The sequence below is a fragment of the Theobroma cacao genome, chromosome 9 (genome assembly GCF_053813885.1).
Source record: "Theobroma cacao isolate CCN51 chromosome 9, ASM5381388v1, whole genome shotgun sequence".
NCBI classification, from domain to species: Eukaryota; Viridiplantae; Streptophyta; class Magnoliopsida; order Malvales; family Malvaceae; genus Theobroma; species Theobroma cacao.
In genome coordinates this window covers 9,434,262-9,453,153 of record NC_142647.1, presented here as the reverse complement: position 1 = coordinate 9,453,153, position 18,892 = coordinate 9,434,262, and the positions used below count along the sequence as shown (strand labels likewise).

Here is an 18,892-nt window from a genome sequence, read left to right as displayed (position 1 = left end):
AATTTTTATAAAAATAATAAATTTATAACCAAAATCAAATATATACAATATATGCAATAAATTTCTCATTGATTTAACAGAAAATTGTGTTAACAGTATCATAATTGTATTGCAATATAATAATATCATAATCTAACATAATCATATTAATTTAACTTATAATGTATGTGTACAATTACCATAATTATGTTAACAAGTATCAAGTCAAAAGCTCATGTTTGGATTAGTTCACAGCCTAAGGCTGAATCTATGTCGAGTGTTATGGAGTGGAGGAATACGTAGGGTAGGGCAGCATGGTGTACCACAGCCCCAGGAATGCGATGCCACCACCTTTGACGCGGACGTGAACCTCTTGGAGATCAAGCGATGGAATGTGCTAAAACCGTGTCTCCAAAGTCCAAACGAATCTGTCAAAATCCAGACAGATTTTAGCCGTGCAACGTTCATCGGCAGATTCCTGTCTTCATTAATTCTCACTCATACAGCAACCCACCCCACTTGAAATTTCCAAGTCCTCACCCAAGCACTTTATAAAGCCCTGTTTCCTTCCTCGGTCTTCAACTTTCCATAACAGATATCATCCTCAATTTCTAATTTCTTTTTCACTCTCTCGCTCTCTGACAACCCCTGAAAGGATTCAGAAACCGTACAAAGGTTTTCAAGAAGTTTCATTGGTTGGCTGATAGAAATGAAGCTAATTAAAGCTGGAGAAAAAAGATATGCTCTCTTGCTGGCAGCCAGGGACTCTGACTATGTGAAGAAAGAATATGGGGGTTATTTCAATGTGTTTGTTGCTGCTTTTGGAGAAGAAGGAGAACGCTGGGACTTGTTCAGGGTTGTTGATGGAGAGTTCCCTGACATGAATGAGCTCCATAAATATGATGGGTTTGTAGTCAGTGGCAGTCCCTATGATGCTTATGGGAATGACCACTGGATTCTCAAGCTTTGCTTCCTGCTGCAAACACTTGATGCCATGGAGAAGAAAGTTCTTGGGATCTGCTTTGGCCATCAGGTACTAAATCTAGAACCATATTCTCTTGATTTCTCTGTAATTTCCAACAATCTCCACATCCCAGAATGTTAATTCCATTGTTTTTTTTTTTTTTGTTCCACAGGTTTTATGCAGGTCATTGGGGGGAAGAGTTGGGAAGGCATGTACTGGATGGGATATTGGGCTGAGGAAAGTAAAGATTGTGAAAGATTTGTCGGCGTCCAGCTTCCTGGAGGACTTGGATGAAATACCCCCTTCTCTTTCGATTATAGAGTGCCACCAGGATGAGGTATGGGAGGTCCCTATGGGAGCTGAAGTGATTGCATTCTCAGACAAGACAGGTGTTGAGATGTTTGCGATTGGGCAACATATTCTTGGCATTCAAGGCCACCCTGAGTACTCCAAGGACATCCTTTACAACCTCATCGATCGCCTTCTGAATAACAATTCCATTGAGGTAACCAGGCAGCTCTGGTTCCTTCAGTTCTAATCGAATTTGATTTCTTCTTTCCCTCAGGGTCCTCATTTTGCTACTGTTTGATGTTTGTTAAATACAGAGAGATTTTGCTGAGAACGCCAAAGTTGGCTTAGAGATAGCTGAACCTGATAGGAAATGCTGGGAAACGATATGCAGGAATTTTCTCAGGAGAAGACAGAATTTTACCTTTTCTCCAATCTGATAAAGGGTTATCTTTGACTCGCTGGAATCCTGCGGGATCAAGTTTCTTGGAACTAACCCAAGTATCTAACACGGTTAAACCTTCCTTATACTTTGTATGCTTTCTGTGTCTTTCGTTGTCATATAACAAAGTCAAATATATTGGCCACCGACACAACTGTCTGCCACATCGTATCAAGTATACATGATCCTTGAAATTTAGAGAAAAGATACAAGTATACATGTTGCGCATTTCACTGACAACTAATTACCAACTCATACCAAACAAACTGTTTGATATTAAATTACCTAAAATATGGAAACTTTTTACCATTATTATTCTTATTATTTCTAAAAAACAAAGCTATTCTTCTATACACCGTTAAGAATGCAAGTACAGAAGTTTTACAAGACTGTTTAAAATCTTGTCCAGGTAATTGTACACTTTAAGTTAAGTAATTATTTATAATTCAAACAATATTTTTTAAAAGGTTATAATTCAAACATTTGACTTAATGTTAGATGCACAAATCTCTGTTCAATGAGTTGAGTTTCATTTTCTTTTTTAAAAAAGTTAATTATATATAAAGAATCATTAATTTTATCTATAATTTCTGTTTTTAAAAATTTAAATTTATAAGTAGAAATTAAGATTCAATACCTATCACATTATATAGATTGATGAATGAAATCAATAAAAAAAATATTTTAAAAATACAAGTCAAACAAAACTAATAAAAATTTGGATTAAACCAACTTCAAAATTTTAATGCCTTTCCTTTTTTATTTTTTTATAAGACAAAACTTATTGTACATTATCTACATATGATTTTGGGCATATAATGAGAGAGGTATGTAGGCTTCTCCAATTCATTAAAGTCACCCCTTTCCCAATCTAAGGATTAGTACCCAAAGACCAACAGAACATGATGTTGGAATGGTAGCACCAATCTACTGCCTTATGGTTAAGAAAGTGGAACTTTAATGGGAATGAATGTAGGTTGTGCGTGCTATCCAGACCTTGGATAATGCACATTTATATTATCTGCATGGGAATATTATTGGAACCCTATTCTCGTAGATATACCATGAAAAAACAAATGGAGGAACCTACGAATCTTAGGAGGCTAATGCTTGCGTTAGCTTAGATGCTTGCTTCCTTAAATTCTTTATTTATTTTCCCTTTTTCTATTGGATGGAGTGTTGGGTTTGCATTAATATATGAAACCAAGTGCGTGTGTGGATAAATATAAACTGCCATCAGCTAACCAAGTCGGTGAAGCTGCTTTCACCCTAATACTAGTATATTAAGATTAATTTATCTTTAATTAAATAATGTCTCAATTGGCAATATTGGTGCCAATTAGTCACCATGCATCAGCCATTACTGGAATATAAAAGTACAAGCAAGTTAGAGATGGAGTATCAATACTATCAAACATGGTAGTTGTATATCATTCAAGGAATTACACAACTAATATTATTTTTTTTTTATACGTGCAATCTTCTTCCTCTTTTTTATGGTAATATGAAATTTACATCAAAAATAAAACAAGACAACATAAAAGTATTTTGCCTTTTTTAATCATAATCCAATTGATTGCACCTTTGAACGTAAAAATAGCTAAATTAAATAAAAATAAGTTTTTAATTAAATTACTTTCAACTCAAATTAACACCATTAATTACATGCTTACCAGAGTGTCTCATGCAAAGCAGAAACTTTTAATCTTTTCATATCACGTAGAGATTAAATTCAATTAGATATCGTGATGAGATTAAAAACAATAATGGTGAGATTGATAACGCGGTCATGAGATTGTGAATTACAGTGATGAGATTAAAATTAACCGCGAAATAAAATGCATTCCATAAAAAATAACAGTGAGGGTGAGGTGAGATGTGATGAGAGGAGAGCAGAAGATGACCATTAAAGGTACTAGTTTATGATTAATATATTTTGTATAAAGTTAATAAATTATTTTTTATATAATAATATTTCTTAAATTTTACGCATGTCAAGATTAATAAAGCACTACTACATTCATGTATGTTTTGTATGTTATTTGATATTTTAAATCAAAAATATTAACACATAATATTTGATATTAACATGATTCTTGATATAACAATTAGTAAAAAAATACAAGTGATAAAATAATAATTATTTAAGATGCCATTTACATTATTATATATTTATTAACTTATTAAAAAATTAGTAAAAACTCATGCAGATATTTGTGTAAAAATTTCATATTAGGAGGGTATTTTCGTGACATACAATGATATCAAAGGCAACAAAAAAAAAATCAAGGAAGGTTATGAGTATAATGGTCCGGGTTGAATGCAATGAGGTCATTGTAACCTCGAAGTCCAAGTGTGCTAAAGTTTGCAGTGCAATGGGCATGGTCCAATCGTGCTGCTCAATGCATTGCCCAACAGATGGTCACACCACTCTATATTAGTACCGCAAAGGAGGTGCCGAACAGGGCCTCAATCAAGTTAGGACACACACAGTCCTACAATCAGATGAAGGCTGATACTTGTTCAGGGAAAAACGATGAAGTGATTGTTGAGGCATAACCTTTGTTACCTTACATTATATGGGCACAACTCAGGGAATGAGCAAGGAACCTTCAACCTTGGGTCAATCAATCTCAATAAACATGAAAACCACAATTAAGACAGTTGAATGCCTCTGACAAGCCATTTTCATTTTTCTCAGCCAATGTGACCAAGATCCAACTCTGCATTCAGATGAGCAACCCAACATGGGGAGCTAGGCTTCCTTACAGTAGTATTACATCAAAGCCAATTGAAAGGGGATTTTGGAAATGTTTATGTGAGAAAAATACTTTTTTTTTTCAACAATGTTGAAGCTTGACTCATCTTGGTTCTTTCATTTTCTTCTTTTCAATTTTTTTTTCACCCATTCTAGCCTGGTAAGACTAATTTACAACAAACCAGCCAGTCTAAACAGGCAACTGATACAAATTATACAGTTATGATGGCTAAGCAAGCAGTTGAAGATCTCCTGCGTTTTGAGCCCCATGAAAGATCCAATTTAACAATCTTTCTTTTGGTCCCAAGATAACCTTGACAATTTGAAGAACCACAATAGCACTTCACTTCGGGTCCAAATTGCACAAACCTACACAAGCAAAAGCCAAACAAAAAGAAAGATTTAGTATTTTAGTTTTTTTATATAAAATGGGTAAATTTTAGCGTCTATCACTATGATTGAGGGATCCACTCCAGATTCCACAATGCGATGAGAAGTTGTTTTCACAAACTATATAACCCCATAAATTCACTTCTATCATGCAACAATCCTCTTATTAAAAAGCAACAACATATTACAAGCTCTTCTAGATCTATGGAGCGATAGGCAACTTACATGAAGTCATGAAGTCCATGACTACAGTTTGATAAAGAGATGATGTAGCATTTATTACCAGAGAACAATCACCAACAGCAGAACAGACTTCGAATTTAATCTTACATAATGCAACAGAGAGGACGAACTTTCTTTAAGGACAAGATAACATGGCATATTAATCAGTAAACCTTGATACAACAACAATAAACTCAGCATTTTCCCACCAAGTGAGTTCAGCAAACCAATGATGTTGCCATTCGTATCTACAAGTTCGAAATTAGAGTGACATTTAAAAATAAAGATCTCATCATATGAAGAACTCAAATACCTGAAATCATTAATTACACATTAGATGCATCGTATTGTTTTCTGTTCTCTTCTGTAAGTACTTTAGCTTTGGGGCAATTTGTAAGCACCACAAAGCTATGATTCAGATTCTATTCTTTCATGAGAATGGTGAATAAGAAAGACCTCTATTTCCTAAATATCTTATGTGATGAATGATGATTGTATAGTCTGTGCCATTGACCTACTGAAAAAGGAGTACATGAAGCCAAGAGATCTGGTATCTCATTTAGAAAACACTAAACATACAATTGTGCATCAACATATACATAGTTCACATCATGTCTAGATAAGCTTATCAGAATCCGAACCTACTGCAAGACAGGAATATACTAAGCTAATCAATTTTCTCAGGAACACATTCACAAGGCAAAAGGTAAAAACAATATGATAGTGAAGGTTCATTTACCGAAGTATGCCACCCATTCCAGAAAAAGAAAAATCATAAGAATAATAAGTAAATTTCAATGGCCAAGATGCCAAACTAGATTTTGGTAAAAACAATAGGTGAATAATCAAAGTGAGAAAAAATAAAATGGAAGAAAAAAATAGTTAACTATAGGAATGAGTACTTTTCTTCCAATTGCATGTGTGAAACTTTTTAGAAATAAATTAAATAATAAAAAATTATCTAAATCCTCATTTGTAGAATTATTAAATGACATTTATATCCTTCATTTTATATGATTTAATTTATTTTTTTGGTAAAATGCACCAAGTTAATGTCAGTTGACTTGTGACACCAAATTCAATCCAGGGCATTAGTAATAGTAAGTGCAGATGTCCACAATCAAGTCTATATTCATGCGTCGTTATAGTTGTAAATTGCAATACACTAAAAACAGAAAAATGGTACCAATTTAGGCCGTGCAAGCAGTTTTCAGACCCATGCATACCTGTAGTCATATGTCAGTGGCTCGCCAACTTCAATTGATCGAGCAGCGAACACCCCCACACGTGTTTCCCCTTCAACTTGCCTGATAAAATAGCAGTTTCAAGTGGTTAAAACCAAATATTACCAACAGAGGTTCTACTACATTGGCTTTAGTATATAAAGAATCCTGCCAAATACAAAAGAACCTGAATGTTTTGGTGAGAAAATAAGAATCCAAGCGGCACTAAAATTCTACTCTAGAAGTCTAAGAGGTATGAGAAGTAAATAGGATTTTGAAAATAAGCCAGCTAGCCAATGGCCCCAAAAAATCTAAGCTAACTAATGTAGTCCACTAAGCTGTTTGTAATTTCTTATCAACAAATGCTGGCAAATATAGGCCCAAGAAATAGTAGATCCCAAATATGGAAAAACAAATAAAGAAAGAAATGTGAAAAAAATTCAGTTGACAGCATTTGGCATCTGAAGCTTTCCAATATTTTTTTAAAAGAAAAAAAAAGCAAAGAAGAAGAAAAAATAAACTGTTGCTGCCAATTCCAAACATATTCCTAAAATATCTAACTAAAGTACACTATATGTATGATACAGCAAAATCACAAGGGTATTCTTCTAATTAGCCTACATCCAAACAAAGAAAGAAAGAAAGAAAGATTGGCTTCAGTTCTCATCTATTCTCTTTTTTTATTTCTCTCATTGCTTAGACAGATGCATAGCTATTTGAACAAAAATCTTTTGCAAGGCATTTATACAATCTAAAACCACAGACAAGGATAATAACTGGGTGCATGCATGTGGAGTTTCCTTGAGAATGAGCATGCCATATTTGCAATAAAAGCTTTCACCAGTAAAATAATGCCCTCCAATCTTAAAGCAACCATAAGTGTTTACAGCATTTAACAGCCACAACATAAAAAAGCAATATCATTATACCAACCACTTCTCCAAAACACAGTTCGGATCACAGCTGTGGTTTAAAAAACGAGATGTGTTCCCTTTAAAAGTTGCATCTATTGTGAAGTCTTTCCGAATTTCACACATGTAAAAGTTCTTCACCCCCTTGTACTTCATGTCCCAAAGCCTCTTTTCGCACTGAGCATCATCAATTACTGTAGACAAAGATAGTTATAATTAGTATTCAGCTCTCAAATAAAGAAAAGGAAAGATGAAACAGTGAGGAAGGCCATCCATAAAATCAGATGATAAAAAGTGTGCTTATATTCATTATACATATGAAATTCCATGGTACAATCAGGCAAGTGGAGAAACAAACGTTTACTGTTTCTTGGTAGAACTTGTAGTATTTCATCAGTAAAGAGACAATGACAAAATATTTGTCATGTCTAATTGTCACACTAATTGCTTCTATGCCTATACCTGCATCCAAATGGTTAACTTTAAAAGTACACCAATGTTGCTCATAAAGATAAATCTATCAAATGTTTCATGGTCTACGTCATCCAAAATTTTAGATAGCTTAAGAGTCAACATGCATATAAGCATGTTTATGCATGATTTGTAAGTAAGTGCAAGTGAAATTGTATTGAGAAGATTGTTAACTAACTTCATAACTATAATTTATTTGCAACACACACAAACAAAAAGAAACCCCCCACCCCACCCCACCCCCCCTCTCCCCAGAAAAAAAATAGTTTATGACATGTCCACAGGACCACAGATATGTGGTGTTGATGGAATAAAAAAAATTAACAAAACCTTAAGCATGGATTTGTAAGCAATAACTACGAGAAGTTGAGTTACACCATCCAGGACATGGTGACCTTGGAAAGATTTATAAAACTATGATTTTTTTCTTCTATAAAAGTACAAGACATTATCCGATTCAATAAATAATTCATGTCTTCCGTTGATCTTATGCTTATGCTACTAAAATATATATAAACTAGAAAACATTGCTGCACTTTAGTCAAAGAATACACCTCTTCGATGACAACGAAAACCAATAATAAGAATTCTATAAAAGGGAACTGTTCAGGGATGGTTAAATGCAAAATTTTTCCATAACAACTGTAACTTGACACTTCAAAAAAAAAAAAAAAAAAACAAAACTATGTTTAAATATACTGAAAAAATAAGTTAAGTAAGAAGAAGTGAAACTACCTTCCCCAATATACTCAATTACAAAATCTCCTTTATTAATAGGTTCAGCGGCCTCTACACCCCAACCACAAAGTTCAGTCTGAAAAGGAAATAAGCATTTATTCAGAAGAGAATTTTATAGGAAATAATTGCACTCATAATTTCTCAAGAATAATCCTAAAACCAACACTAAATATCATCTGCTCATACAGATACCAATTCAACATAAAGATAATTGATGACAACTCATTGTCACCTTGACAATTCTGATCTTTTTCTCCTTGCGAAATGGCCTGTTGGTGCAAGTTTCAGGGCAGCGGCAAGCCTTTGAGCAGCTTATGCATTGAACTCTACCATATGGTACAAGCATGTTATAATTATCATTAACTCGTCACATTAAAGGGCAAATCTAAATAGTGAAACACTATAGTTATAAATAACATTAACATAACTGCTTTGCATAATCATGCCAACTGGTGCATTCAAATGATATCTCAGGAGGTAGATGAAATATCAAGTCTTTCCACCCGATGAAGAATGCAAAAGAACAGAATTATGTAGCATCAATTTTAGCTATTGAGATTCATGGGCAGTAGAGATCAACATTAAGGGATAGATATTGCCTTTCTTTTTCTCCTTTCAAATAAATTGAGATGACTGAAGTTTTTCCATTTGGGATCGACTTAGGTTTAATTCATATTACTTTGGTTGGATTATTTGCAACCGCATATTCAAAATACACAGGGTGATCTGTTGGACCTTTCATTACCTAACATCTTTTTTTTTCACCCACCTTTAATTTAATCCAAGGAGGTCAAATTTGAATAGTAGTTCAATTTTTTTCAGTGGTGTAATTTTTGACCTAACAAGAGCAAAATCAGGCTCTATAGGATTTGAACCAACAACATTAGCTCCCAAAAACTAACAAACTAATTGAGAGAGAAGAAAAATTATTTTCAAATATCAAGTTAGAAAACAATAACAAGAAACCCATGTAATTTGAACACGATGCAAAGGAACAAGTGAAAAGGAGACACAACATGCAACATGAAATGCATATGCACAAACAGACAAATAAACGCACACACAGAGCCACAAGAATACAAATGCAGAACTTCCATTTTCAGAAGTTCACCAACCCATCTGCGCAATTCTTTTCCAGGGTAAAACAAATTATAAAAAAATTAATGATGCTCTACGAGAAAATTTTTGTAGCCGTTAAACACTCAAGAAGAAATTATTTTTGACCTGACAATAGCAAAATCAGGCTCTATACGATTTGAACCAACAACGTTAGCTCCCATGAACTAACAAACTGATTGAGAGAAGAAAAATCATTTTCAGTTAGGAAAATCAAGTTAGAAAACAATAATGTGAAACCCGTGTACTTTGAGCAGAATGCAAAGGAACGAGTGAAAAGGAGACACAACGGGCAACATGAAATGCATATGCACATACAGACAAAAAAATGCAAGCACAGAGCCACAAGAATACAAATGTAGAACTTTATTTTTAGAAGTTCCCCAACCCATCTGCACAATTCTTCTCCAGGGGAAAACAAATTTTAAAAAAATCGATGATGCTCAACGAGAAAATTTTTCGTAGCCATAAAACACTCGGGAAGAAATTACTGATCAATTAGAAAGAACATTGCAAGACATGATATTTTAGAAAAGGTGCATGTGGAGGGGGGAGGAAGAGAGATCGATTTAATACACTAGTATCAGATGATCATTTATTATACTAGTGTTAAGCATTATAAACTTGAAAGACAGATTATAAATACCTGCATACACAATCCTCGGAGCAATCGGAACTACAACTTGTGCATCCAATATCATCATCAGCATCATCACGCTTTTTCTTCACTAGGTAGACATCTAAATTCATTTAAGGCAGCTCAAACAGAAAGTATAATGAAACAAAATTTGAATTTGCCAAATTAGAAATTGGCATTCAACATGTCAAAGGACAAATCATAATTGAGCCTTATAATTCAGCATATCGCAACACGTAACGCTTAGTCATCTTATCATACGTAGCTTCGGTGGAACAGCAAGAATCTGTTCAACACAAGCAGTATTGTCTTTTAAAATCACCCTAATTATTTTAAATGCAAGCATATTTGAAAAAATATATATGTCACATACTTTGTGCATTCATTCCATTTATCTAGCTTGTTTATTCCAAAAATTTAAGAAAAATTAAATAAAAATCTGGAAAAGTTGAGGAAATAAACTACAAGACTTAGATTTAGGTTTAAAACAATTCCAATATCTATTTAATCAAAATAATTGCATTGTATATAATAGAATATGAATAACTCCATTTTCTTCTCCACCAGCTATAACACATAGCCAGAGCAAGCAAAACTATATTAGAAAAAATCGTAACTAACTCTTGTTGATATATTGAGCACAGCAACAATCATTAATCTTTTAATGTAATACTGTTATACAATAGATTTCTTTCACTACTAATTTTACTCTTATGGTCGTAATGATAATTAGGAATCTATCATCAACACTTAAATAAACGAAGGAATGGCACCTTTCAACAGCTAAATATTGTAGACATTAACTTTCAAGCAATCACAATTCACTACACAACTTGCCATACCTTAAAGTCTTAAGTTATTTTAATTCTTTTCATATCATGGTTTCAACTTAATATGTATGATATTAATTTCACTGAGCATCCAATATGAAGGTAAATATATGTATGACACATTAAATTTACACACAATATCAAATTCCAAAATATTAATAAGAAAATTGTCAAAAAAATCCAAATATAAACTGGTAAAGATAAATGCATCATAAATTATGGAAAGAACTCAAATTTGGCAAGGGAAAAAAAGGCCCTTCAAAAGTTAATATTTTGAAGTCATATTTAGTATGTAATAGAAAAAGAAAACCAACTGTACAAGCATGTGTGATCATTCAACTCATAAACATGAATTTGATTCAATAAAGTAATGAAATGCTTAGGATACTGCGCTTGATGTGGACATATGGAGGTGGCTCCAATTTATTCTCCATTAAATCTCTCCATGTCAAGTCAAGCTTGAACTCCTCATCCTTGTAAGGTAAAGGCAATTGACAGAAAATTTCCTAAAATATGAACCATGGAAATAGTTAGCCAATTAAATCTGGAGATCACTAAGCATATTTGACAGTTATCATTAACTGCAACCAAACGTTTTTCAAGAAAATGGGCAGATGAGTCAGCAATTGTCATGGTATAGATTATTATTTTACCCTTGAAGATTCTGCTGATCTTGACAACCTTGAAGAGTTTCTCATTGAAAACCAACTTTACTAGGTATTATCAAACAATAACAATTATAACAAACTCCTCCAATAAACTTCTAAGGAAATTAATGAGTTCCGTTAGTCTTTTCTACACCTTGTTTGGAATAAGAATTCCAATTCTCAAGAAGCAAACCAAAAATTTCTTTTTTTTCCAAGGGCTGTCCATAGTACATCAAGGTACCAGGTCAATCTAAATCTCAAACTGGGCAATATACAGGCAAAAGCTAATTGTTGCAAGGTCAAACTCAATCTTTTCCCCATTTTTTCTAATGAAATGAAGTGTGAATATAACATGCACTTCATTATGACATATTTGGAAGCTTCAATTTATGACAGATAATAATAACTGAAGAATACCAGACTATCAAAACTGTCTATCCCAGACTTGAAAGAGTTACCAGATAATACTGCCTTGTTTCCAATAAATATATATTAACAATTTATATAATTTTAAATATCCACAGAGTGGAAGTTTATATACAAGTTAAACAATTTCACTATAAAGCTGTGAAAAAAAAAAATCTGACCTCTATTTCAGTTGCTGGAACTGCATGCTGCTCATTCAATAAATATATCAGTCCTGTCAGCCAGCCTAATCAATAGAAAATAAGAACGGAGAGATAAACCTCAAGATAAAAGACAATGACACAGTTAAAACTTAACTAGTAAGTCTCACATGTTTAACACTTATTCATCAACACTTGGAATAACATGTTTGTAAGTTTCATGATCAGGGTGATCAGGATAACTATATCATAGACCAATCCATTTCATTCTTTTCAAAAACTAACTGGACTAGATTTTTAAAGCTTTGATAGGGCATGCACTATATCGGACATAAGCAAACACAAACGCATATATACCAACACTGAAAAAGGAATGTGACAATACCATTGACCAATGAGAATTTGATTTCTAGCAGTAGAAATGCTAGAAAATTAGACACCATGATGTTCACTTGCATACAGGAACAATTGACACTCGTAACTGTTCATAATGACAAATTTATTCACTAACATTCTATTTTTATCTTGTTATAAATCCATAAGCAGAATTTTCAACCATATTTTTAAATAGAAACTTCAGGCAAGTTAGACATCTGAAAACAGCATTGTTGTTACATGAATTCCTACAAGAGCTTCCTTTATGGTAAAAGAGGTTGCACTTTCAAGAAAATATATTCTAAAGTATATTAGATAACCTATAATCTTTTTCCTAGAATAACATTTCTAGAGAAGGAAGACAATAGTCCGCTTTTTACTTCTTTTTTCTTTTTCTCTTCTAACGCGAGATATATGGCATAGAATTTATGTCCTGCAATCAACTAATGGAGATCATTAAACAAAAGGCTCTTGACTTCCAGAATCTCAGGAAGCTCAAAGTCCAGTCAAAACGAGAGATTTCTACATCTCAAATTTGAGGAATGGAATAGATGTAAGATCTTGCAGCAACTCTTAGCCTACTGAACGTGAACAAGGTCATGGATCAGGTTTGAATCACATTTATAACTGGTGAGGTGAAGTGGGCAACTCAAACTCAATCCTTCAGGCCATACAACGAAAAAGTCTCAAACTCTGGTATAAGTCGAAGAACTTGAAACCCCTAGAGTTCTATAAACTACATAACAATTGAAATCTTGCATCAAATTAATAATATAAATTTGGATCTCGCACCAACTACACCAATATTACACCCATAACCTTTTTCCTCGAGTAAGATTTCTTTTCTAAGACTCAAACTCTGGTATGAGTCAAAGAATATAGACATTCTAAAAAAATTAAAAAAATTTCAAGGTACCTATGTGTCTAAGAGAGCAAGAAGGGATGGATTTAAAATCATTTTTTCCATCTAAGTATATCAAATTCACTATTTGACAGATAATAACAAATGCATAGATTTGAGTGTAATCATGAGAGTCACATTTCATGAGCTTTATCACACAAAATTTATGCTAAATTTGAAATCCAAATCCCTTGTTTCTGATTCAAATTCCAAAATACAACCTTAAGTTTCCAAAATAATAATAAAACAAATCTTTTCATATTTTAAAATTTTCACCAATATGGCTAACCAGACTCCAAGTCAATTACAAATAAGTTAAATGGAGACATAAATTTTGAAGTGATTTTCTGGAATTGGGATAGATTTAGGTATTTAGCAAAATTATCTAAAACATGACCTCAAGAGAAGAAAACAAGGAAAGAAAACGCAGTTAAAGAAAAATTTTATTTGACACACAACCAATACCTTGCAAACCACATCTGCTAAAGACTTTACCAAAGGTACTTGAAGGCAGCCTTGTCAAAGTGAATAACAACATAAGACTAAAAGCCAGAAATAGGACATATCTGATGAAGGAAAGAAGAAATTGACCTTCTTGTCCAGCCGCCAATTAGTTGGATGCCTCCAACAAATTGCTCTCCCCGGTTTGTCCTCCAAATGAGTCACTGCATCTGGCCACGGGGCACACTTATTATGAGACGCCATTGAACAACATACACATCGCCATTGTGTTCTCTGTCTGCAAACGAAGCATACCTATTCATTGAAGATGCCAAGTAGATAAGCAAAAGTGCAAGAACTAATTCTGAACATGTTTTAGAAAAGACATTCTCAATTCTCACATATAGCACAATTATCTAGGATAAAAATAATTCATAAATCATGAGAGGGGGGATCATAAAGTGCAATATCTGAGAAAAAGAGCATTCAAACTTGAAACATTTTCAGATTTCTGGTCAAAAGTAACACAAGTTGCTTTCAGTTTCTGCAGAAGATATTCTTTATCTAGAGATATGAGCAAAACACTCATTTATGATGACAGCATAAGATGGTTCTAACATCATAGTATCCTTAGAAAATTAGGGTTTAGTCCCAAAAGCAAGAAACTTTTCATTCAAGAGAAAACATGTAACCTTTAAGTTGTAACTAAATTATGTTTACAGCAAGGCATTCCCGACACCATGGGAACAATTAGGGACAGAGAGAAAACAGCCCAGACAGACTTTTATGAATCAACTAAAACAACATAACTAAAATACTAAAAACATAGTTGTAAAGAAAGTAAACACACAACCAAAAACTTAAAAGTCAAAGGAAAAAAACCATAGTTGGACTTGTACTTCCTGTTCAAACAAGAAAACTACACATACATGCATGCATACATACATACATACACACACAGACACATACGTACATATATACATTCATATAAATATATAGTATGACTATCTGCCCCTCTCCCCTTTTCCCTTCTCTACTCTGTTAATGACCAGGTACATTTTGTTAGGTAGAAGCCAAGAAACAGAACAAGGATGTAAAAGTCTTTGAAAGTAAACAATAAATTAGCAGATGCAGGTATTACATGCTGTGGACACTGGAACTTTTTTGGATTAGACATCCTAAAACTTTCTTTGGCACATATTTCGTGATAAACTCCTTGACAACCACGAACTGAGCATAATACCTCCTCCCCTGGATAGATGAGCTTATAGCAATGGAGACATTCAACCTGAGATGAATTTTCAGAACGAAAAGAAGAAAAAAGAACTGAGCACAATAAACAAACAGTCAAATATCAACCAGCTCATTACAATCAAATGATATTATATTTACATTGAGAAACTCAATCTTCACCAAAATGTTAATACAGAGTATAGAAACAAAAAGGCAGTGAACTCTAGCTGCGCATAACATATTCAAGTTTCAAAATGCTGAACATACAGAAAGGCACAATTTGCAAACCTTACATAAAAACACAATAAATTCAGCAAACAATTCACCAAATGAACATCCTATGCAGTTATATAGTCTGCTAATATTACTGTTCGCTATGTATCAGGCAACAAACTTAACTTGGGAAGAATATGCAGTTCATTTCTTCTATTTATCTGATAAGTAAGCTCTACTGAACAAGGAACAGAGAAGCTAGTTACAAACAAAAAATTGGAAGGACAAGAATGTTAGCACCCTCATGACGGAAAAATTATAGTGAGAAGGGAAGTAGTATTTAACTTCAAAAACTCCAGGTACATTGCATAATGTTGAAGGCTTAAAAAATCATAAACTTCTAGGATTAAAATTCATAAATAATGACAACTACTTGCAGCACTCAATCTGAGATCCAAATGGACTGAGGCACAAAATATGGAGTAATGTTCCAGCAATCTTACCACCTTAAGTTGAAAAGATACCCATTTTAACAGGAAGAAAAGAAATTTCCCCTGACAGAAACCCAAGAATCCAAACTAAACAAAAAACTGAGTAGCAAAAGAAGATGGCTACAACACCTATTTTGCACACCCCACATTGCATAATTTAGTTTCTGCTAAGCTAGTTTGCCATTGATTGTACATCTCTAAAACATGTTTATCCAAAGAAAGCAATTATGGACCATCAAGACCCTCTTCACCAGAGAGAAGCCACCAACAAATATTAAGGAGTTTGTAATGAAGCTTTAACTGTAAATTTTTTGCATGCTGAATCTCCATTCAATTATCATCTGGAAACTAAAAAAGAAATTTCTAATCTCTCAAGAACTATATAGACAAACTTATTTACACAATTTTAACCCTCTCCATCCATCAAAAGAAAAGGAATCCTGCAAAAGTATTGGCTGCTATCTAGAGAGGTTCCTAACAGCAAGACCGTACATAATAAAACACGTAAAGCACCTTTGTCCTTCATGGAAATGGGGGCGAAACACATTGTTAAGCTAAGACACCTAAAATATTGCAATATCCAAAGAAAAGATTTCATATACTAATTTGCAATTACAATATCATACCTTACATTTTTTGTAATTGAAGATAAATGTTTTTGGTTAATTGTAAATGTACAAAATTACCTCATTCTCAATCATGTGTTGCATGTAACATCAACAAAATAGCATTAAAAAATACACATGCAACGATTCAATCCCAAGACGAATGGAAAGATCCTTGGCTTGACTATTTCTCTTGAAATGTTGTAGAAGCTTGACTTGGTGAATCAGATATGAGGATAGTTAAGGGTCACAACCTTAACTTTTCAGTAGAACACATGAGTGCCTCCCATATGCCATAGTCCAAAACATTACACAATTTCAACTTTCTTCCACAACCGTCTCAATAATAGTCAATTGTGCTAAGATTTAGCATAATTATCTTTAATAAAAAATGAACTGGCACCTACTTTCTTATTTGTTGCATTAAGTGCATTTCCTAACATATAGAAGATACATGGGTCTCATTTGGTGAAAGAAAAGATTTCTATACAGATCTCTCTGCATCTCACTTATCCATCCCAATGTCTTCTCTCATTGCAGTTCCTAGTTCCAACTCTTGCTTCACTCTTTCTACTTTCAATTTCCCTTCCCTTCCTTAGTTCCTATACCTTACCACATCCACATCATTCTTGATCACTTGTTTGCCACACTCCCTCACCATACGCTTAAAGGACCTCTATTAGAACAATTTCTTGGCCAAGAGCAGGGATGCAATTGACTCAAAATTAGCATCAAACGCTACCAATCTCATAGAAATTACAAGGCGCCTTCCCATTTCTTGATTCCAATGGAATGTAATTGTTGGGAAGGTGATTGTTGGGTATTAAACTGCAAGGAAATAACATAGCAACATTTGGTATATATAGGAAAGTGCTAATTAAATCCTGGAAAAGTCGCATTGGATTTTTGTTATCCAAGCACTTTACTAAGAATGTAGTGTTAATTTCTCCAAGCAACAAAAGTGAAATCCAAGAAAAGCTCTTTAACTTTAATGTGTCATATACCCTTTTTCACAATTTCATCTTTTTCAATCTCCTTCAATCTTTATAAGTAATTGATTAAATTTCCTTCAATCATTCATGTTTCTTCTTCTTTTATACCGTTTTATGATTGTTATTTAAAGATCAATTTATAAGGACTTGCTTTTAATTGTTTTATATGCAATTCTAAGCATGAATGAAAATAAGTTTTACATTTTTTAAATGTGGAAATAATATGTTCCTTTTCTATTTTAATTTGAACTTATAAAAATCTTTTTATAATTTAATTTGAATTTAGCATGTATCTATACTAGTGATTCATATTTAGTACTAAAGTTAATCACTTATGGTTACTAAAATTAAAAAGTAGTAAATTTGCATTTTAATTGATAAGACAAATTTTGAAAATTAACATTACTTTCCCATTAAAATGCATGAATAACCAAACATATCGATGCAACTTTCTCAAGAATTTAATCAGCATTTTCCCATGTATACCAAACATGGCAATGTTATTTTCCCAACAATTTAATACCAACAATCACCTTCACCACAATCACATTCCATAAATGGGAAGACACCAGACGAATGGGAAGGCACATTCCCAGGAAAAGCTCAATTTCTTAAACTTGAATTGTGTCATATACCTTTCTACAATTCCACCTTTTACAAATTTTAACATTTACTACATACCCTTTTTTCCACCATTTTCAATAAACCAAACAATAATTCAACAAATAATGAATCCACAGTTTAAACTTAAATACCCTTTATTTTCACACACACTTTCCACAACCAAACAGCAAAACAATTCACAAACAAGAAGAAGAAGAAAGAAGTACCGATTTCTTAGCCCCAACGAGAAATGGAAGAACACACCCGGACTCAGGAATACCAGATTCCATCTTACTCTGAACCCAATCCCTCAAATAATCCCCCAAAACCTTACCATTAGACCCCTTCTTCACTCGCTTCAAACCCCTAATTCCATTCCCATTGCAGTCAGCACCTTTTCGGACCAATCCCTGGGCCCAACCGCAGTTTAAGGCTAGGGTTTTGATGGCGCCAGGGTCAAAAGCATTGGCGGATTCGGCAGAGTCAATGGAGAGAAGTTTCAGGTGAGGGCAACGAGAGAGAGATAGAGATGAAGAGTGAGAAAGATTTCCAAGGTCTGGCATTTCGAAAGAAAAAAGATTTTTCTTTAAAAAAAAAGGTTTAAAGGTTCAAACAATTGGAAGAAAACGAAAACCCTAGATTTTTATGAGGGAGGAAGGGGAGAAGGAGAGGGGGGGGGGGGGGGGCGGAATTACTTTCTGGGCGGGAAAAGTGAAAATTTGGGAATGGGTGGGAAAATTAAATGGCAAAGAAAGTTGTGAAATTATTGGGAGTGTGAAGGGAGAGTTGTGAATTTACAAGACTGCCATGCGGTAGGTATTGAGCCGATCCGTTGGGGGTGGCTTGGCACTTTAAA

General features: G+C 33.7%; 2 protein-coding genes across 3 annotated transcripts; one reads left to right on the top strand and one right to left on the bottom strand.

Moving 5' to 3' along the window:
• The first annotated feature begins 327 nt into the window (after positions 1–327).
• Positions 328–1,827, top strand: LOC18589037 (gamma-glutamyl peptidase 5-like). Its single transcript, XM_007013843.3, has 3 exons — positions 328–1,012; positions 1,116–1,448; positions 1,549–1,827. Exons 1-3 carry the CDS (start codon positions 689–691, stop codon positions 1,669–1,671), a joined length of 780 nt encoding a protein of 259 aa, XP_007013905.1. The 5' UTR covers positions 328–688; the 3' UTR covers positions 1,672–1,827.
• A 2,501-nt stretch (positions 1,828–4,328) lies between these two features.
• SDG4 (SET domain group 4) lies at positions 4,329–18,726 on the bottom strand. Of its 2 annotated transcripts, XM_007013842.3 has the most exons (11): positions 18,264–18,723; positions 15,041–15,187; positions 14,050–14,214; positions 12,204–12,230; positions 11,358–11,475; positions 10,149–10,242; positions 8,619–8,712; positions 8,384–8,462; positions 7,200–7,371; positions 6,270–6,350; positions 4,329–4,800 (listed from the first exon to the last, which is right to left on the bottom strand). In XM_007013842.3, exons 1-11 carry the CDS (start codon positions 18,597–18,599, stop codon positions 4,644–4,646), a joined length of 1,470 nt encoding a protein of 489 aa, XP_007013904.2. In that variant the 5' UTR covers positions 18,600–18,723; the 3' UTR covers positions 4,329–4,643. The 2 variants fall into 2 exon arrangements, with proteins under 2 accessions (XP_007013904.2, XP_017983302.2); XM_018127813.2 differs by lacking the exon at positions 15,041–15,187 and having other exon boundaries at positions 18,264–18,726.
• Positions 18,727–18,892: the final 166 nt, after the last annotated feature.

Excerpts from the sequence above, each read along its gene's own strand:
- LOC18589037 (XM_007013843.3), top strand. The coding sequence starts at position 689 with ATGAAGCTAATTAAAGCTGGAGAAAAAAGATATGCTCTCTTGCTGGCA. Across the intron at positions 1,013-1,115 it reads GGATCTGCTTTGGCCATCAG|GTTTTATGCAGGTCATTGGG; the intron begins GTACTAAATCTA and ends TTTGTTCCACAG. Across the intron at positions 1,449-1,548 it reads TGAATAACAATTCCATTGAG|AGAGATTTTGCTGAGAACGC; the intron begins GTAACCAGGCAG and ends TGTTAAATACAG.
- SDG4 (XM_007013842.3), bottom strand. The coding sequence starts at position 18,599 with ATGCCAGACCTTGGAAATCTTTCTCACTCTTCATCTCTATCTCTCTCT. Across the intron at positions 12,231-14,049 it reads ATTGGCGGCTGGACAAGAAG|CATGCAGTTCCAGCAACTGA; the intron begins GTCAATTTCTTC and ends TTGAATGAGCAG. Across the intron at positions 7,372-8,383 it reads AATTGAGTATATTGGGGAAG|TAATTGATGATGCTCAGTGC; the intron begins GTAGTTTCACTT and ends CTTTGTCTACAG.